This window comes from Stegostoma tigrinum, chromosome 42 (genome assembly GCF_030684315.1).
Source record: "Stegostoma tigrinum isolate sSteTig4 chromosome 42, sSteTig4.hap1, whole genome shotgun sequence".
Classification (NCBI taxonomy): domain Eukaryota; kingdom Metazoa; phylum Chordata; class Chondrichthyes; order Orectolobiformes; family Stegostomatidae; genus Stegostoma; species Stegostoma tigrinum.
The window spans coordinates 2996227-3015944 of record NC_081395.1 but is presented as its reverse complement, the minus strand read 5'-3'; the positions used below and the strand labels follow the sequence as shown (position 1 = coordinate 3015944).

At 51.4% G+C, this 19718-nt stretch overlaps 1 protein-coding gene across 1 annotated transcript; it reads left to right on the top strand.

Moving 5' to 3' along the window:
* The first annotated feature begins 9351 nt into the window (after positions 1-9351).
* On the top strand, positions 9352-19658 carry LOC125449383 (RDS/peripherin-like protein xRDS35). Its single transcript, XM_048525145.1, has 3 exons — positions 9352-10129; positions 14190-14436; positions 18611-19658. Exons 1-3 carry the CDS (start codon positions 9549-9551, stop codon positions 18821-18823), a joined length of 1041 nt encoding a protein of 346 aa, XP_048381102.1. The 5' UTR covers positions 9352-9548; the 3' UTR covers positions 18824-19658.
* The last annotated feature ends 60 nt before the right edge of the window (positions 19659-19718 follow it).

Here is a 19718-nt window from a genome sequence, read left to right as displayed (position 1 = left end):
GGAGGGTCAGTGCTGAGGGAGTGCCGCACTGTCGGAGGGTCAGTGCTGAGGGAGCGCCGCACTGTCAGAGGGTCAGTGCTGAGGGAGCGCCGCACTGTCAGAGGGTCAGTGCTGAGGGAGTGCCGCACTGTCGGAGGGTCAGTGCTGAGGGAGTGCCGCACTGTCAGAGGGTCAGTGCTGAGGGAGCGCCGCACTGTCGGAGGGTCAGTGCTGAGGGAGTGCTGCACTGTCGGAGGGTCAGTCCTGAGGGAGTGCCACACTGTCAGAGGGTCAGTGCTGAGGGAGTGCCGCACTGTCGGAGGGTCAGTGCTGAGGGAGCGCCGCACTGTCACAAGGTCAGTGCTGAGGGAGTGCCACACTGTCAGAGGGTCAGTGCTGAGGGAGCGCCGCACTGTCGGAGGGTCAGTGCTGAGGGAGCACCGCACTGTCGGAGGGTCAGTGGTGAGGGAGTGCCGCACTGTCGGAGGGTCAGTGGTGAGGGAGTGCCGCACTGTCGGAGGGTCAGTGCTGAGGGAGCGCCGCACTGTCAGAGGGTCAGTGCTGAGGGAGCGCCGCACTGTCGGAGGGTCAGTGCTGAGGGAGCGCCGCACTGTCGGAGGGTCAGTCCTGAGGGAGTGCCGCACTGTCGGAGGGTCAGTGCTGAGGGAGTGCCGCACTGTCGGAGGGTCAGTGCTGAGGGAGTGCCGCACTGTCGGACGGTCAGTGCTGAGGGAGCGCCGCACTGTCGGAGGGTCAGTGCTGAGGGTGCGCCGCACTGTCAGAGGGTCAGTGCTGAGGGAGTGCCGCACTGTCGGAGGGTCAGTGCTGAGGGAGTGCTGCACTGTCGGAGGGTCAGTCCTGAGGGAGTGCCACACTGTCAGAGGGTCAGTGCTGAGGGAGTGCCGCACTGTCAGAGGGTCAGTGCTGAGGGAGTGCCGCACTGTCGGAGGGTCAGTGCTGAGGGAGTGCTGCACTGTCGGAGGGTCAGTCCTGAGGGAGTGCCACACTGTCAGAGGGTCAGTGCTGAGGAAGTGCCGCACTGTCAGAGGGTCAGTGCTGAGGGAGCGCCGCACTGTCAGAGGGTCAGTGCTGAGGGAGTGCCGCACTGTCGGAGGGTCAGTGCTGAGGGAGCACCGCACTGTCGGAGGGTCAGTCCTGAGGGAGTGCTGCACTGTCGGAGGGTCAGTCCTGAGGGAGTGCCACACTGTCAGAGGGTCAGTGCTGAGGGAGTGCTACACTGTCGGAGGGTCAGTCCTGAGGGAGTGCCGCACTGTTGGAGGGTCAGTGCTGAGGGAGTGCTGCACTGTCGGAGGGTCAGTCCTGAGGGAGCGCCGCACTGTCAGAGGGTCAGTGCTGAGGGTGCGCCGCACTGTCAGAGGGTCAGTCCTGAGGGAGTGCTGCACTGTCGGAGGGTCAGTCCTGAGGGAGTGCTACACTGTCAGAGGGTCAGTCCTGAGGGAGCGCCACACTGTCAGAGGCTCAGTGCTGAGGGAGTGCCGCACTGTCAGAGGCTCAGTGCTGAGGGAGTGCCGCACTGTCGGAGGGTCAGTGCTGAGGGAGTGGGCACTGTCGGAGGGTCAGTGCTGAGGGAGCAGGTACCGTTGGAGGGTCAGTGCTGAGGGAGCAGGTACTGTTGGAGGGTCAGTGCTGAGGGAGCACCGCACTGTTGGAGGGTCAGTGCTGAGGGAGTTCACACTTCCAGAAGGTCAGTGCTGAGGGAGTGCCGCACTGTCGGAGGGTCAGTGCTGAGGGAGTGCCGCACTGTCAGAGGCTCAGTGCTGAGGGAGTGCCGCACTGTCGGAGGGTCAGTGCTGAGGGAGTGGGCACTGTCGGAGGGTCAGTGCTGAGGGAGCAGGTACCGTTGGAGGGTCAGTGCTGAGGGAGCAGGTACTGTTGGAGGGTCAGTGCTGAGGGAGCACCGCACTGTTGGAGGGTCAGTGCTGAGGGAGTGCACACTGCCAGAGGGTCAGTGCTGAGGGAGTGCTGCACTGTCGGAGGGTCAGTGCTGAGGGAGCACTGCACTGTTGGAGGGTCAGTGCTGAGGGAGCAGGCACTGTTGGAGGGTCAGTGCTGAGGGAGTGCACACTGCCAGAGGGTCAGTGCTGAGGGAGTGCCGCCCTGTCGGAGGGTCAGTGCTGAGGGAGCGCCGCACTGTCGGAGGGTCAGTGCTGAGGGAGCAGGCACTGTTGTAGGGTCAGTGCTGAGGGAGCGCCGCACTGTCGGAGGGTCAGTGCTGTGGGAGTGCCTCACTGTCGGAGGGTCAGTGCTGAGGGAGCAGGTACTGTTGGCGGGTCAGTGCTGAGGGAGTGCCACACTGTCGGAGGGTCAGCACTGAGGGAGCGCCGCACTGTTGGAGGTTCAGTGCTGAGGGAGTGCCACACTGCCAGAGGGTCAGTGCTGAGGGAGTGCCGCACTGTCGGAGGGTCAGTGCTGAGGGAGCAGGCACTGTTGGAGGGTCAGTGCTGAGGGAGTTCACACTTCCAGAAGGTCAGTGCTGAGGGAGTGCCGCACTGTCGGAGGGTCAGTGCTGAGGGAGTGCCGCACTGTTGGAGGGTCAGTGCTGAGGGAGCGCTGCACTGTCGGAGGGTCAGTGCTGAGGATGCGCTGCACTGTAGGAGGGTCAGTGCTGAGGGAGCAGGCACTGTCAGAGGGACAGTGCTGATGAAGTGCTGCACTGTCGGACGGTCAGTGCTGCGGGAGCGCCGCACTGTCGGAGGGTCAGTGCTGAGGGAGCAGGCACTGCCAGAGGGTCAGTGCTGAGGGAGTGCACACTGCCAGAGGGTCAGTGCTGAGGGAGTGCCGCACTGTCGGAGGGTCAGTGCTGAGGGAGCAGGCACTGCCAGAGGGTCAGTGCTGAGGGAGCGCCACACTGTCGGAGGGTCAGTGCTGAGGGAGCAGGCACTGTTGGAGGGTCAGTGCTGAGGGAGCAGGCAATGTTGGAGGGTCAGTGCTGAGGGAGTGCACACTGCCGGAGGGTCAGTGCTGAGGGAGTGCTGCACTGTCGGAAGGCCAGTGCTGAGGGAGTGCCACACTGCCAGAGGGTCAGTGCTGAGTGCCGCACTGTTGGAGGGTCAGTGCTGAGGGAGTGCCCCACTGTCGGAGGGTCAGTGCTGAGGGAGCAGGCACTGTCGGAGATTCAGTGCTGAGGGAGCGGGCACTGTCGGGGGATCAGTGCTGAGGGAGTGCCGCACTGTCGGAGGGTCAATGGTGAAGGAGTGCTGCACTGTCGGAAGGTCAGTGCTGAGGGAGCGCCGCACTCTCAGAGGGTCAGTGCTGAGGGAGCGCCACACTGTCGGAGGGTCAGTCCTGAGGAAGCGCCGCACTGTCAGACGGTCTGTCCTAAGGGAGCGCCGGATTATGGGATGGTCAGTGCTGAGGGAGCGCCGCACTGTCGGAGGGTCAGCACTGAGGGAGCGCCGCACTGTCGGAGGGTCAGTGCTGAGGGAGCGCCGCACTGCCAGAGGGTCAGTGCTGAGGGAGTGCCGCACTGTCGGAGGGTCAGTGCTGAGGGAGCAGGTACTGTTGGAGGGTCAGTGCTGAGGGAGCGCCGCACTGTTGGAGGGTCAGTGCTGAGGGAGTGCCACACTGTCAGAGGGTCAGTGCTGAGGGAATGCCACACTGTCGGAGAGTCAGTGCTGAGGGAGTGCCGCACTGCCGGAGGGTCAGTGCTGAGGGAGTGCCACACTGTCGGAGGGTCAGTGCTGATGGAGTGGACACCGTCAGAGGGTCAGTGCTGAGGGAGTGCCACACTGTCGGAGGGTCAGTGCTGAGGGAGCGCTGCACTGTAGGAGGGTCAGTGCTGAGGGAGCGGGCACTGTCGGAGGGTCAGTGCTGATGGAGTGCCACACTGTCGGAGGGTCAGTGCTGAGGGAGCGCTGCACTGTCGGAGGGTCAGTGCTGAGGGAGTGCCGCACTGTCGGAGAGTCAGTGCTGAGGGAGCGCTGCACTGTAGGAGGGTCAGTGCTGAGGGAGCGGGCACTGTCGGAGGGTCAGTGCTGAGGGAGTGCCGCACTGTCGGAGGGTCAGTGCTGAGGGAGTGCCGCACTGTCGGAGGGTCAGTGCTGAGGGAGTGCCGCACTGTTGGTTGTGTCATCTTTCAGATCTCGGTCTTTGTAACATTGCTTTGCATGGGAGGGTGCAATCTGTAAATTAGCTGTCGTATCTCCTGTCAGCAACTGCCTTTGTTTTAAGGCACTTTGGACTAGACTGAAGTGTGAGCACTTATGTTCCCACGTTGTTGGCAGGTTCTCATTTGCAATCGGAGAAGGAGCTCGGGAGTCTTGCCACTGCCATAAATTCTGTGAGACTCAAAATGTTTGAAAGGAAGTAGGCACGCAGTCTCTCTGAGACTGACACTTTGTAATGTTCTCAGCCTGGCTCTTCTTACTGTCACGCAGCTCAGCTTGGCTCAGACAAACAGGCAAATGATTCTCGACAAAGTGCAGCAGTGACTCCTACAGTTTGTGCAAATACAACAGGAACCAAAGATCAGAGAGAAAAACACAGGAGTTCACTTTCAATATTTGTCCGTCTTTGGATGAGAAAGACTTGCATATCTCTTGAGCTGTTTGCAATCCCAGGACAAATTGTAGGCCTCAACTGCCAAGGAAGTAACTGTTGTTGAAGTGAGGCTACTATTGTGGTGTGGGGAACATGAAAATTCAACTGGCAGCACAGCAAGATCCCAAATGCTGCCATGTGCTAATGACCTAGAGCATATGGCATTCTCTGTGAATGTGTCATGGGATTGAAATCAGCACAAAGTCACTGGATAGGACTCACCCCTGCTGTTCTCTGAAACAGGGGGCATGGGATCATTTGCTGTTACCTTCAGAGGGTCCTCAACCTGGATATGTATTCTCCCGCTGCATGTGGGATCTTGCTGTGCATCATGTTTCTGATTTACATTACAACAGTGATGACATTTCAATGAAAAGCTTATGTTTCTTGATTTGTTGACTGGACATGGGCATCACAGGCTGGGTCAGCAGTTATTGCCTGTCCTGAGCTAGCCTGGGGAAGGTGGTGCCTTCTCAAACCTGGGAGTTCCAGGATTTTGATCCAGTGACAGTGAAGGAACAGTGATATGTTTCCAAGTCAGGGTGGTGAGTTGTTCAGAGGGGCTTGTGTTCTCAATGAATCTATTGCCCTTGACCTTCTGGATGGTAGCTGTAATACCTCAGGAAGCTCCCTGGAAAGTAACATCATTTATTGGTCACCACCAAAACAGAGCTATTACATGTGACATAGTTCCAACTCAGGACTCACCATTCCGCACACCCAGCCTCGCATTTGGGGTTTATAAATATTTTCCTAATCAAACTGCTCAGAGATGTTTTACACACCCCTAGAGGAGGTAGGACTTGAGCCTGGGCCTCCTGGCTGAGGGGTAGGGGCATTACCACTGCACCATTACAACCCTCCTGGGTCTGCTTAATTTTTTTCTGTTTTATATCCTGCCACAAAACTGAGTGACTTCACCACCAACAAAGGCATTGGGACTTCTTTTTAAATTACTTCAACTACCCCCAGTAATCATCTATGTAATCAGTCAAATATTTCCCAGCAAAGGCCTTTGTGGGCAATGCGAACTATCAAAAATGTAGGGACAGAGGGAAGGGAGTAAATCCATCTGGAATTGTAGAGGAAAATAAAACACTGTATTCCCACAGCACCCCCACTGCTTTCTGAAGGCATGAGACTGAAGGATGGACTTGGACCATTGTCCCTCCAGCATTCTGTATGTCTCTGGATTATAACACTATCAACTCCCCTGTAAAAGCAGCTAAAAGCTGGGGTGGCACGGTGGCTCAGTAGTTAGCACTGCAGCCTCACAGTACCCGAGACCTGGGTTCAATTCCAGCCTCGGGCGACTGCTGTGTGGAGTTTGTATATTGTTCCCGTGTCTGTGTGGGTGCTCCGGTTTCCTCCCACAGTCCAAAGATGTGTGGACTAGGTGGATTGGCCAAGCTAAATTGCCCGTAGTGTTCAGGGGTGTGTGGGCTATAGGGGGATGGGTCTGGGTGGGATGCTTCAAGGGGCAGTGTGGACTTGTTGGGCTGAAGGGCCTGTTTCCACACTGTAGGTGATCTAATCCAATCTAATCAAGCTGGAGTTTCAAGAGGACAGGCCAAGCCTGTTACCAAGGGAACTCATACTCAACTCGCTCCCTGAGGAGCTCCATGAGCCTTGCAGGGGCTGTCATGTTCGTGGTTGTGGGTTTGGAAGGTGATTTCTAAGGAAGCCATTGTGAATTTCTGCAGTGTATCTTGTAAATGGTACACAGTGCTGCTGCTGAGTGTTGGTGGTGGAGAGACTAGATGTAGTGCCAGTCAAGTAGGATGCATCATCCTGGATGATGTAAAACTTCTGCAGGGTTGTTGGAGCTGCACTCTGTGAGGAAAGACAGAGGTATTCCATCATACTCCTGACTTGGGACTTGTGCTCCTGACAGGTTCTGGGAAGTCAGGAGATGTGTTACTCACTGCTGGGTTCCTAGTTTCTGACCCACTCTTGTTGAGACTGTCTATGCATAACCAGTGCCATTCAACTTTTTGGCAATAGTAACCTCCAGGATATTGCTCGTGGGGGATTCAGTGGTGGTAATGCCAATGAATTTCAGAGGGTGATGGATAGATTGCCTAGTGCCAGCAGTTGTGTGGCACAAATGTTACTTGCTACTTATTATCCCAAGTCTCAATATTGTCCAAGTCCATTCCCCACTCTGACCCTATGATGGAGGGAAGGCCATCGATGAAGCAGCTGAAGATGGTTGGGCCAAGGACATTACCCTGAGGGACTCCTGCAGAGGTGTCCTGGAGCTGAGATAATTGACCTCCAACAACCACGACCATTTTCTTATGTGTCAGGTGTGACTCCAACCACCAGAGAGTTTGCCCCTTGATACCCATTGACTCCAGTTTTGCCAGGGCTCCTTGATGTGCTGAGTGGCCCTGGTGGAACCCAAACTGGGCATCACTGAGCAGGTTATTCCTGAGTAGGTGCTGCTTGATAGCACTGTTACTGACACCTTCCATCATTTTACTGACGATCGAGAGGAGACTGATGGGCCGGTAATGGGTGGGTTGGATTTTTGTGTACAGGACATACATGAGCAATTTTCCACATTGTCGGGTAGATACCAATGTTGTAACTGTACTGGAACAGCTTGGCTAGGGGAGCAACAAGCTCTGAACCACAAGTCTTAAGTACAATTTCTGGAATGTTGTCAGGGCCCACAGCCTTTGTAGTATCCAGTGTCACCAACCGTTTCTGGATATAACAAGGAATTAACTGAATTGGCTGAAGGCTGGTATCTGTAATGCAGAGGATCACTGGAAGAGGCCGAGATGGAACATCCACTCAGCACTTCTGGCTGAAGATCGCTGTGAATACTTCAGCCTTATCTTTGGCGTTGATGTGCTGGGCTCTTCCATCATTGAGGATGGGGCTATTTGTGGAGCCTCCTCCTCCAGTGAGTTGTTTAATTGCCCCCCACCATTCACCACTGGATGTGGCAGGACTGCGGGTGAAATTAGTGGGGTGTGTTTTAGAGGGGCTGAGCTGATGCAAGGTGTAATTATTTCATTTATTTAATTGTTTTGTTCATTACTGTCTGGATGTGGGCCCTGCTGAAAATGGTGATATTCATTGCCTGTCTTTAATTGGTCATTTTCTTTTCACCAATTATCACCTCCTTGGCTGCTGGAGAGGACATGAGAAATTGTCTCCCTTGGTCTGGTACTGGGGTCACCCAGAAACAGAGACCAGCTCAGAGAGGCAAGCTGTCCTACTTGTATCAGTCTGTAAGTTGGGTTTTCAATTGTCAGAATTTAATAAATGCCAATTCATTGATTTGAGTCTCACACCATGGTGGGAAAGAAATCAAACCCATGTTCTTAGGGTTACATAAGAAGCTGGTTGGAGCATCAGGCCTGGTCCATCATTCAGTAAGATCACTGGCTGAACATAAGAACATAAGAACTAGGAGCAAGAGTACGCCGCCCGGCCCTTTGAGCCTGTTCTACCATTCAGTAAGATCATGGCTGATTTTGTGTGGATTCAGATCCACTTACCCGTGCTCTCACCGTATCTCTTAATTCCTTTATTGTTCAAAAAAAATCTACCTTAGCTTTAAAAACATTTACTGGAGTAGTGTCAACTACTTCACTGCACAAGGAATTCCATAGATTAACAATCTTCTGGGTGAAGAAGTTTCTTCTCAATTCAGTCCCAAATCTGCTCCCTCTAATCTTGAGGCTATGCCCTCTTGTCCTAGCTTCACCTGCCAGTGGGAACATCCTCTCTACTTCTCTCTTATCTTTTCCCTTCATAATTTTATATGTTACTATAAGACCCCCCTTCAATCTTCTGAATTCCAATGAGTATAATCCCAAACAACTCAGTCTCTCCTCATAAGCCAACGCCCTCAACTCCGAAATCTATCTACTGAACCTCTGGCTGATGTGCTGATAGTATTAACTCCACCCACTCCTGCCTGATCTCCCCTCCCTCCTCACCCCAAAACACTCCACCACACTCTTGTCAATCAAAAATCTCTCTATTTCAGCCCTAAACACACTGCTTCCGCTGCTTGGGGTGGAGCAAGAGAAACAAAGACAGAGAAAGAGAGAGACGGAGAGAGAGAATTCCACAGACTCACTACCCTCTGTGAAGAAATTCCTGCTCATTTCCCTTAAATGGGAGACCATTCATTTATAAACCATGGCCCCTAGTTCCAGAACCCTCAAACAGGGGAGTCACCCTCTCTGTATCCACCCTGCTTAGTCCTATCAGGACTCTAAACAAAAAAAAACAACTGTGGATGCTGGAAATCTGAAACAAAAACATGAATAGCTGGAGAAACTCAGCAGGTTTGGCAGCAACTGTGCAGAGAAAGCAGAGTTAATGTTTTAGGCCCGGTGACCCTTCTTTAGAATGGCATTAACTCTGTTTTCTCTTCTGAGATGCTGCCAGACCTGCTGAGTTTCTCCAGGGATTTCTGTTTTTCCTTCAGGATCTCATGTTTCAATAAGATCACCTCTCATGCTTTGAAACTTTGATGAGGAGAGGCTCAATGTGCTAACCTTTTTTCACAAGCTTGCTGGTCTCATCAGTCAAAGCACCACATTCCCGTAGCGTTTAACACAATACTTTCCCATAGGAAACTGAGACAAGGACAGAGATGAGTGGGTTATAGCAGCACATTGCAGAGCTGTAACTGAGGTATTAAAGACTATAAGTACTGATAAAGCTCACAGGTGACATTGAAACTGAACTTGCTGACTTGGACAAATATCTCTCTGTTCTTATTGGTAGGACACTGGTTTTAAGTTAGAGCTTATCACCTGGTGTTTGGGAGATTAGGTCAAAGCTTTTCTCTCGATTTGCCCTCATCTCTGTGCAGTGAGCTATCCAGCTCCACAATGGATGAACAGGTTAGTACTCCCACACTCAAGCCTATCTGATTGGGCTGCATTGTGAATCTCCCCGGTCCCAGCAGCGCTCCCCTCTCTGTGCAGTGAAAGAGAGAGTGTGGCACACGGTTTGTGTGAGAAACCAGCACAGACATGGTCCTGCTCAAAGTGAAATTCACCTTTCAAAAACGCGTACACTTGGCACAAACTCTATGGATGCTCTGCTGGTTTTCGGTCCTGACTGGAATCTTGACTTTCGCTTTGGGAATCTACCTCAAATGTGAGCTGAAGAGACGGAATGAGGTGATGGACAATACTGACATCCACCTTGTCCCCAACACCCTGATTGCTGTGGGCCTCCTGTCGATGCTCCTTAACTTCATCGGGGTGAGGATCTGCAGTGACTCGCTGCACCTGGCCAAGTTTCCTCGGTGGAAGGGTTACATAGAGCCCTACCTCGTCTTCTCTTTCCTCTTCACCTTCCTCATGCTGTTTGCTTCGCTGCTGAGCTACTTCATGAGAGGGAACCTGGACACATCGCTGAAGATTGGCCTGAGAAACGGAATCCGTTTCTACAAGGACACAGACACCCCAGGAAGGTGCTATCAGAAGAGGACCATAGACCACATCCAGACGGAATTCCAGTGCTGTGGGAACAACAACTACAAGGACTGGTTTGAGGTGCAGTGGATCAGTAACCGATTCCTAGACTTTAACAACAAGGACATAAGGGAGTAAGTTCTGACAAAATGTCACAAGCCTGAAATGTTAACTCTGTCTCTCTCTCCCTCCCCTTATAAATGCTTCTGAGAGTGTCCTGTGTTTCCTGTTTCTATGCCAGTATCTCTTTCAGCCTCATCTCCTTGAGAAGTGTTGATCCTTTCTGTGCTCTCTCATCCGCTCCTTGTCCCCTGTAAGCTCTCTGCTTGGACTCCCTCAATAGGGCGGCCTAACTGAGGCAGCCTGAGGTCAGCAGGGAGAGATTCAGCCTGAGTGAGGGGCAGAACCTTCAGAATGGAGCTGGGGTGATTTTCATTACATCAAATCGACAGCTCAGCCAGGCCATTGGAGCCAAGGCACACTGTTACGCAGAGTCTGCCATTCCTTTCTCGTTTGTGTGCTTTAATAACTCCTACATTTCATCCCCAGCTAAGACTGTTCCGAGATGACAGGACAAGGGGGGATGGATTTAAGGCGTGATCTGATTGAATGGTACAGTAGGGCTGAGGAGCTCAATTGCCTGCTGCTGTGCTGGTGTTGAATGTGAATCGAATTTCTGTAACTGAAAGTTCAGGGAGTTACATGCAGGTGTGCAATCTGGAGCAGGAGTTGGCCACTCTGTCCTTTCAACTTGCTCCGCCTTTACAAAAGATCCTGGCGGATCCTGGCCTCACCCCCATAATCCCACCGACGCACCCCCACCCCATCCAGTACTGTTTGGTTAGTCAAGACCCAATCTACCTCCACCTTCAAAACGTACACTGAGGCCACTATCAGAATACTGTGTACAATTCTGGTCTCCCTGCTATAGGAAGGATATTGTGAAACTTGAAGGGGCTCAGAAAAGATTCACTGGGATGTTTCCAGGGTTGGAGGGTTTGAGCTACAGGGAGAGGCTGAATAGGCTGGGGATATGTTCCCTGGGGTGTCAGAGGCTGAGGGGGACCTTATAGAGGTTTATAAAATCATGAGGGGCATGGATAGGGTGAATAGCCAAGGTCTTTTCCGCCAGGGTGGGGGGGGAGTCCGAACCTAGAGGGTCATGGGTTTAAGGTGAGAGGGAAAAGATATAAAAGGGGCAATGTTTTCACGCAGAGGGTGGTGCGTGTCTGGAATGAGCTGCCAGAGGAAGTGGTGGAGGCTGGCACAGTTACAGCATTTAAAAGGCATCTGGATGGGTATATGGATAGGAAGGGTTCTGAGGGATATGGGCCAAATGCTGGCAAATGGGACTGGATTGATCTAGGATATCTGGTCAGCATGGCTGAGTGGGACTGAGGGCTCTGATCCGTGCTGTATATCTCTGTGACTCTACGACTGGCCAGGAGAGTCCCACAGCCTTCTAAGAGAGTCAGACTCCTCCTCAGCTCCATTATATTGGTCAGAGCACACAGAGGGTACTGCATGTGGTTCCAGTCACCTGTTACTGCAGGAGGTGGAGGCACTGGAGAGAGAATGTACATATTTACGCAAGGAAAGGTTGGGGGGCTTCTCTCAGGACCATGCACTGGAGGTAATTTAGTAGAGTTGACTTCTCAAGAATGGCTGAACACATTAGGCCTTTATTCATTAGAGTTTAGAAGAATGAAGGCTGGTCTTATTGAACATATAAGACTCTGAAAGGTCTTGACAGAATAGATTTTGAGATGTTTTCATGAGTAGGAGAATTTCAAACTAGGGAACAAAGTTAAGGGGACAACGCTGATTAAAAACTGGAGTTTATGAATGTGTGGTGTTCTCTAGCCCAGAGACTAGTGCAGGCTACATCACTGATATTATGTAAAGAGGAGATAGATACATTTATGAAATATAAGGGAGTTGAGGGTAATGACGACTGGGCATAGAACAGGACTTGAGTCCTGGGGCAGGACTGATGGATCAAATGGGCTGGACTTGTTCCCATTTCTTACGCTCTGAAGCTGGGCAGTGACCTAATTGAGGTCACTACCATGATGAAAGGTTCGGGTAGAGTGGATACAGAGACAATGTTTCTTCTGTCAGGGAAAAGCACACCTAAGGGACATACCCAGTCACCAAGGGATGTGAGCAGAAATTCAGGAGAAACATTCTCCTTCCCCGCCATTCCCCCAATCAGAGTGGGGAAAATGTGAGACATACTCCTTCAGGGAGGGCAATCGTGTCTACACAGTGAAGAGAAAGCTCAACAAATGGTTGAGGGAGAAGGGAAGTCAGGGCTCTATGGTAAGTGAGGGAGATGGGAGAACGGGGCTCTATGGTAAGTGAGGGAGACGGGAGGACGGGGCTCTATGGTAAGTGAGGGAGAAGGGAGGACGGGGCTGTATGGTAAGTGAGGGAGAAAGGAGGAGGGGGCTCTGTAGTAAGTGAGGGAGAAGGGAGGATGGGCTTTATGGTAAGTGAGGGAGAAGGGAGGAGGGGGCTCTGTAGTAAGTGAGGGAGAAGGGAGGATGGGCTCTATGGAAAGTGAGGGAGAAGGGAGGACGGGGCTCTACGGTAAGTGAGGGAGAAGGGAGAACGGGGTTCTATGGTAAGTGAGGGAGAAGGGAGGACAGGGCTCTCTGGTATGTGAGGGAGAAGGGAGGACAGGGCTCTATGGTAAGTGAGGGAGAAGGGAGGACGGGGCTCTATGGTATGTGAGGGAGAAGGGAGGACAGGGCTGTATGGAAAGTGAAGGAGAAGGGAGGACGGGGCTGTATGGTATGTGAGGGAGAAGGGAGGACGAGGCTCTACGGTAAGTGAGGGAGAAGGGAGGACGGGGTTCTACGGTAAGTGAGGGAGAAGGGAGGACGGGGTTCTATGGTAAGTGAGGGAGAAGGGAGGACAGGGCTCTATGGTAAGTGAGGGAGACGGGAGGACGGGGCTGTACGGTAAGTGAGGGAGAAGGGAGGACAGGGCTCTATGGTATGTGAGGGAGAAGGGAGGATGGGGCTCTATGGTAAGTGAGGGAGACGGGAGGACGGGGCTCTATGGTATGTGAGGGAGAAGGGAGGACAGGGCTCTACGGTAAGTGAGGGAGAAGGGAGGAGGGGGCTCTATGGTAAGTGAGGGAGACGGGAGGACGGGGCTCTACGGTAAGTGAGGGAGAAGGGAGGACGGGGTTCTATGGTAAGTGAGGGAGAAGGGAGGACGGGGCTCTACGGTATGTGAGGGAGAAGGGAGGACGGGGCTCTATGGTATGTGAGGGAGAAGGGAGGACGGGGCTCTACGGTAAGTGAGGGAGAAGGGAGGACGGGGTTCTATGGTAAGTGAGGGAGAAGGGAGGACGGGGCTCTATGGTATGTGAGGGAGAAGGGAGGACGGGGCTCTACGGTAAGTGAGGGAGAAGGGAGGACGGGGTTCTATGGTAAGTGAGGGAGAAGGGAGGACGGGGCTCTATGGTATGTGAGGGAGAAGGGAGGACGGGGCTCTACGGTAAGTGAGGGAGAAGGGAGGACGGGGCTCTATGGTATGTGAGGGAGAAGGGAGGACGGGGCTCTACGGTAAGTGAGGGAGAAGGGAGGACGGGGCTCTATGGTATGTGAGGGAGAAGGGAGGACGGGGCTCTACGGTATGTGAGGGAGAAGGGAGGACGGGGCTCTACGGTAAGTGAGGGAGAAGGGAGGAGGGGGCTCTATGGTATGTGAGGGAGAAGGGAGGACAGGGCTCTATGGTATGTGAGGGAGAAGGGAGGATGGGGCTCTACGGTATGTGAGGGAGAAGGGAGGAGGGGGCTCTATGGTAAGTGAGGGAGAAGGGAGGACGGGGCTCTACGGTAAGTGAGGGAGAAGGGAGGACGGGGCTCTGTGGAAAGTGAGGGAGAAGGGAGGACAGGGCTCTACAGTAAGTGAGGGAGAAGGGAGGACGGGGCTCTGTGGAAAGTGAGGGAGAAGGGAGGACGGGGCTCTGTGGAAAGTGAGGGAGAAGGGAGGACGGGGTTCTATGGTAAGTTTACCCAATGAAAAATGTGAGGAGCACACACACCAGCGAGGGGTGGGTGGAGTGAACAGCCTGCTACGGGGATCAGGGAGTAGGGGAGCGGTGATCTATCCTGTGTAAGTCTGTATAATGAGTAGGCCCTCCCTCCATGTGATCTAACATTTTTGGATATGGTTCCAGTCACATTAAGAGCAACGTGGATGGCAGGTACCTGATCGATGGCGTTCCCTTCAGCTGCTGTAACCCAAACTCTCCCCGGCCCTGTATTCAGCGTCAGATCACCAACAACTCCGCACATTTCAACTACGAGTTTCAGACGGAGGAACTGAACTTGTGGATGACAGGTTGTCGAGAGGCTCTGCTCAGTTACTACACAGGGATGATGGCGACCATTGGGACCAGCGTGCTACTCTGCTATGTCACACAGGTAAGAGCCTCCCTCCCCTGTGTAGCTAGGCCACATCCTTACACACTGTCCATCAGAGTTTTGCTTTCCCCCGGGGACTGAATTGCAGCTCCATCACCTGGAAGGGGAATAGAGGATCAGCCGTGATCTCTTTGCATGTCACATTGGACTTAATGGGCCAAATGGCCTACCTCTGTACCCATGTCTTATCCCCCAGGGGAAGGCTGGCACTGTGAGGATCTATTCCCTGGATGCTTGCACTCTTGTTGTCCACCTCTGGCATGCTGACCTCTCCCCCATCATGCTTTGCCACTGGCCGTATTTACGTCATTAGTGAATACAAATACTAAGAGCTAAGTGATCCCTGCCCCACTTGCTGGGTTATAGAGGGGTCTCTCAGTAATGTGAAGAGCTGTCTGTGTCTCTCCACATGCGTGTAAGGGATTAGTACCGAGGCCCCAGTGATACAGACAAACGAAAACAGAAATAGCAGGAGACCCTCAGCAGGTCAGGCAGCATCTGTGGAGAGAGACACAGGGTTAATGTTTCGGGTCCAGCTCCCCTTATTCAGGCATTGATGCAGGTGATAGTGAAGAGCTTGGCTGTGTAGGGGCCCTGGCTTGTTCTGAACCAGTGCAGAAAGGACCACTTTCACTGTGGTCATTTCAAGCCTGGCAGCTGACAGGTGGGGCTTTGTCACAAGGATCAGAGGGTGGCCCATTTCTAGATCTTGCTTCAGATGGAACCACAGGATAAGACAAGGGAAAGCTTTCCAAATCCTACAACGTAATGTTGAAGTCTCATTGATTGTCTTACTCCCAATGAGAGTACGTTGGGCCAGCAGTTGGGTATGTCTGGTGGGTGGGGGGGAATGGTGGCGGGGTATTGGGGGGCAGGAAGGATAACAGAAGCAGAGTGCTTCCTAAACAGAGAATGACTGCAGAATACTAAGGTGCAGAGGGATCTCCTTGTTCTAATGTTTGAGACACAAAACCTTAATGTGCAGGAGCAACAAATACTTCAGAAGGCAGGGCAGGGTTTTGAGGGAGGGTCTCTGAAGCTAAATGTTAACTCTGATTTCTGTCCACATGTGCTGAGATGCCAGACCTTCTGAGCCTTTCCAGCAATTTCTGTTCTTGTATTTTAGAAGGCAGATTGTGAGGGGAATTGAATGTAAAAGTGAGGATGTTATGTTTCACTTATACAGGGCAGAGGTGAAGCCACATCTTGAATATTGTATGCAGTTTTGGTCTCCTTATTTAAGGAGGGATGTGAATAGACTGAAGGTGGTTTTCTGGAATGATTCCTGGAATGAGTGGGTTGTCTTATGAGGAAAGGTTGGACAGAGTGGGCTTGTTTCCACTGGGGTTTAGAAAAGTGTGGGATGACCACTGGTGTGGGTGAGATCTTGTTTGGCAGGTAATCCAGAGTGATCATGGGTTTCTGGAATTCTTGCTCTTTGAGATAAATAGTCATCACAGGGTGGGGTTTGGTGATGGAGGCGAAGGTCACGGACAAGTCTATCCATTCAGTCACTCAGTCACAATGTCATTTACAGACTTTCTTCCAATTATTACCGTGGCATGACTATTACTGTAAGGGTGGCATTTAATGCATATCCACCTCAGCGTCGTTGACCCAGTGTCAGAGTGCAGTTATGAATTAAGCATGGAATCTGGTGAGCCACATTGGCTTCCTAAAGGGACGTAGCATGGTTGGGTCATTCTGACAATTCCAACAGGCCCATGGGTCATTTTATTCGTCACACTTTCAAACATTGAATTCCACTTCTCAAAGTGAACTGGTGAGATATAAATTCTTGCTCTTTAATGACTGTTTCCATAAGCACCACTATTTGTACTCCCAGATTCGCAAACTGGAGATTTAATCTCTGGCACACTTCTCTGGGGGGCTTGTCAGGCCCTGGCGGGTGATCAAAGATTTTATTTTCTGTATATCTGCAACACCTACACTGAGCTTCAATGCCCTGCCTGAAAGCTTGATTAGATTCCCCACAGTGTGGAAACAGGCCTTTTGGCCCAACAAGTCCACACCGCCCCTTGATATATCCCACCCAGACCCATTCCCCTATAACCCATACACCCCCGAACACTATCGGCAATTTAGCATGGCCGATCCACCTCGCCTGCACATTTTTGGACTGTGGGAGGAAACCGGAGCACCCGGAGAAAAAAGGTGTAGATATTCTCAATATACCGCTGTCTTTGGCAGCTGTTTCTTGCAGGCCATGGTGGGTCAATGGTTCTAGATTCCCACTGCCCTGTGTATATGGCAGTGCTCTCTGACCATCTCCCTCATTTTGGCCCCTACCAGAGGCAATTATTTCTCTCTATTTACTAGTCAAGTCCTACTATTAACCTCTCAGTGCAGATTTTGATTATCTTCCATAGCTGTGCACACATTCTGCACGATTTGTGTCAAACTCTTATACACCTCTTCGGAATTTTATCTTCATAATGTTGCATTCTCCTGACAAAAAATATATCAACTCTACTTCAAATATTACCTGCCACCCTCTGAACCCTTATGGCATGTGAGGGAGAAAGGAGGACAGGGCTCTATAGTAAGTGAGGGAGAAGGGTTCAGAGGGGCATGGGCCAAATCCTGACAAATGGGGACTTGGGGACTAGGTCAGTTTAGGATATCTGGTCGGCGCAGACAAGTTGGACCAAAGGGTGTCTTCCTGCTGTACGACTCTATGGCTTCAGTCAAGTCATCCCTCTCTCTTCTAAACTCCAGGGGAAACACAACCAGTCTGTCTAACCTTTCCTCACAAGACAACAAGAAGATCTGTTCCTGTTAATGTAATACCCAGGTTTGGGATGTTGAGATGCAAATAACATGCAGGCCACACAAGCCCCATGCACCGACCACCTTCTGCAAGTGAGAAGCTAACCATCCCCCTTTGAAATTCATTGGCATTACACCACTGAATCTGCCATTGATCAGAAACTGAGCTGGACCAGCCATATCAACATAGGGGCTTCAAGAGCAGGCCAGAGTCTGGGAATCCTGTAGCAAGTAACTTATTCTTGACTCCCCAAAGCCTGTCCCACCATCTACAATGCACAAGACAGCAGTGGGATGGAATACTCCCCACTTGCCCCTGGATGGGGGCAGCTCCAATAACACTCAAGAAACTTTACACCTATAAGAACAAAGCAGCACTTGATTGGCATCACATCCACAAGCATTTCACTCCCTCCACCACCAATGCATAGTAGCAGCAGTGTGCCGCATCAAATGAGTCACTGTAGATATCCTCCAAGCCCCCTTTAACAGCACTTTCCATACACATGTCCACTTCTATCTAGAAGGATGAGGGCAGCAGCTACATGGGAACACACATCCCATCAAGTTCCCCTCCGAGCCACTCACCACCCTGACTTGGAAATGTATCACCACTCCTTCGAAGGCACAGGGTTAAAATCCTGGAATTCCCTCAGTAATAGCATTCTGGGTGTCATGATAGCACATGGACTATACTGATTCAAGAAGGCAGCTAACCACTACCTCCAGGGCACCTAGGGACAGACACTAAATACTGGCTCAGCCAGCAGTGCCCATATACAAGGAATGGCTGAAAAAAAAATGCTAATTCCAGGAACCAATCTAGGAAGCCTGCTCTGAACTGCCTCCAACACATTCACATCATTCCTTACATAAGGAGACCAAAACTGCATACAGATTTTGAGAAACGGTCTCACCAATGTCCTGTATAACTGAAAAGAACATCCTTATTTGTTCAATTCCTCTCATAATAAATGATAGGATCCCATTTGCCTACTTAATTACTTGCTGAAATAGGATTTCACACTCTGAATCTATCTATGTCCTATTATAATTCTCTCGATTTCTATCCCCATTTCCATAATTCATTATGCACTTTAAGTTACAGTCACCTATAAACAAGCCAGTGGAAGTCTCCATTCCTGCATCAGAGTTGCTGGGAAATTCAGAGAGATGCTCCTGACCTTGCAGAGATCCTATCTGACCATATCACAAACAAATGGTTCTGTTTAATCTGTAATAAACCCCACTTGATTACTGCTGCATACCACCAGATTACCTTAAATTGAAACTGACTAGATCCCAGCCTCTCAAATGACCTTGCTGATTTTCCTACTGTACTGTGGCTGTCTGATTTTTGGGATCTTGTTTATTTTGTGTGCAGCTCGGTGTGTTGACTGGACTGCGTTACCTCAGTATTGCAACAGAGGCTGTTGTTGGCCAGGAGAACCCTGAGTGTGACTCTGAGGGCTACTTGCTGGATAAAGGGCCGATGGAGATTATGCGTACTGCTACCAAAGCACTGAAGGACAAGTTCTGCTTTAACCAAGTGCAGACAGAACCAGCAGCAACAGAGAGCAACAAAACTGAAAAATAGACATTTCCTAACCCGGAGAGCTACACGCTGGGTAATGGCCCTTACCCAGGCAACTACTGGCCACAACAGACCTTTAACACTCAATATCCTTCTGTTTGAATCTCATGCAGTACTGCACTTGTTCTCAGCATCACCCTGCTTTCTGCTTGGGCACAGGAGAGGGGTTGCACTGAGTGACCTTTAACCCTAGCAGCTCTCTCCTCAGTCTCGATCGCACTGCTTCAGGCCAATGCATAAGGTCCCTCACTTGGTAGAAATCCTTACCTAGGCTTTAGCAGCTAGCGCCAGGCCTTTCACCAGGTTCAGTTAACAGCACTGTGATCAGGGACCTGGATGGCTCCCTCATTCTGGTTCACCCGTTCCAGGAGCGTATCTACGCAGGACATCACAAAAAAACCCTACCATTGCCCAACTCTGACATCTTTGTAAATAGTAAACAGAATTGCTCAAAGATGTTGAAGAAAACTCATAATGTTTTTGTTAAACCCTTCCCCTCCACCACCCCACACGCACGACCTTTCTCCTGGATTTCATTCTCAATTTTCTCAGTGTCTAATACCATCCTCCAGCTGATGGGAATCCCTGGATATACCGACAGCAAGGACCTGAAGCCTTTCCAATAATCAAAGCGCCTGCCTGGCTGACCAAATGGTATGACTGAAATGGCTGCCCTCAACCTGAGGAAGAGGTTGAAAGGATAAAGATGGGATGTTCCCGAGATTGGGACACTGTGAAATGTATACTGTAGTAGTGCTGTGACTGCTGTGCTGTCAAATGATAAGATGTAGCCATAAAGTGAATAAGACAATTCTGAAATAAAAGTCTGAAAGCAGGATCTAGGAACCTTAAGAATATTATTTATTCGAAAGTTTTCTGATAAAACATGGATTGCTCT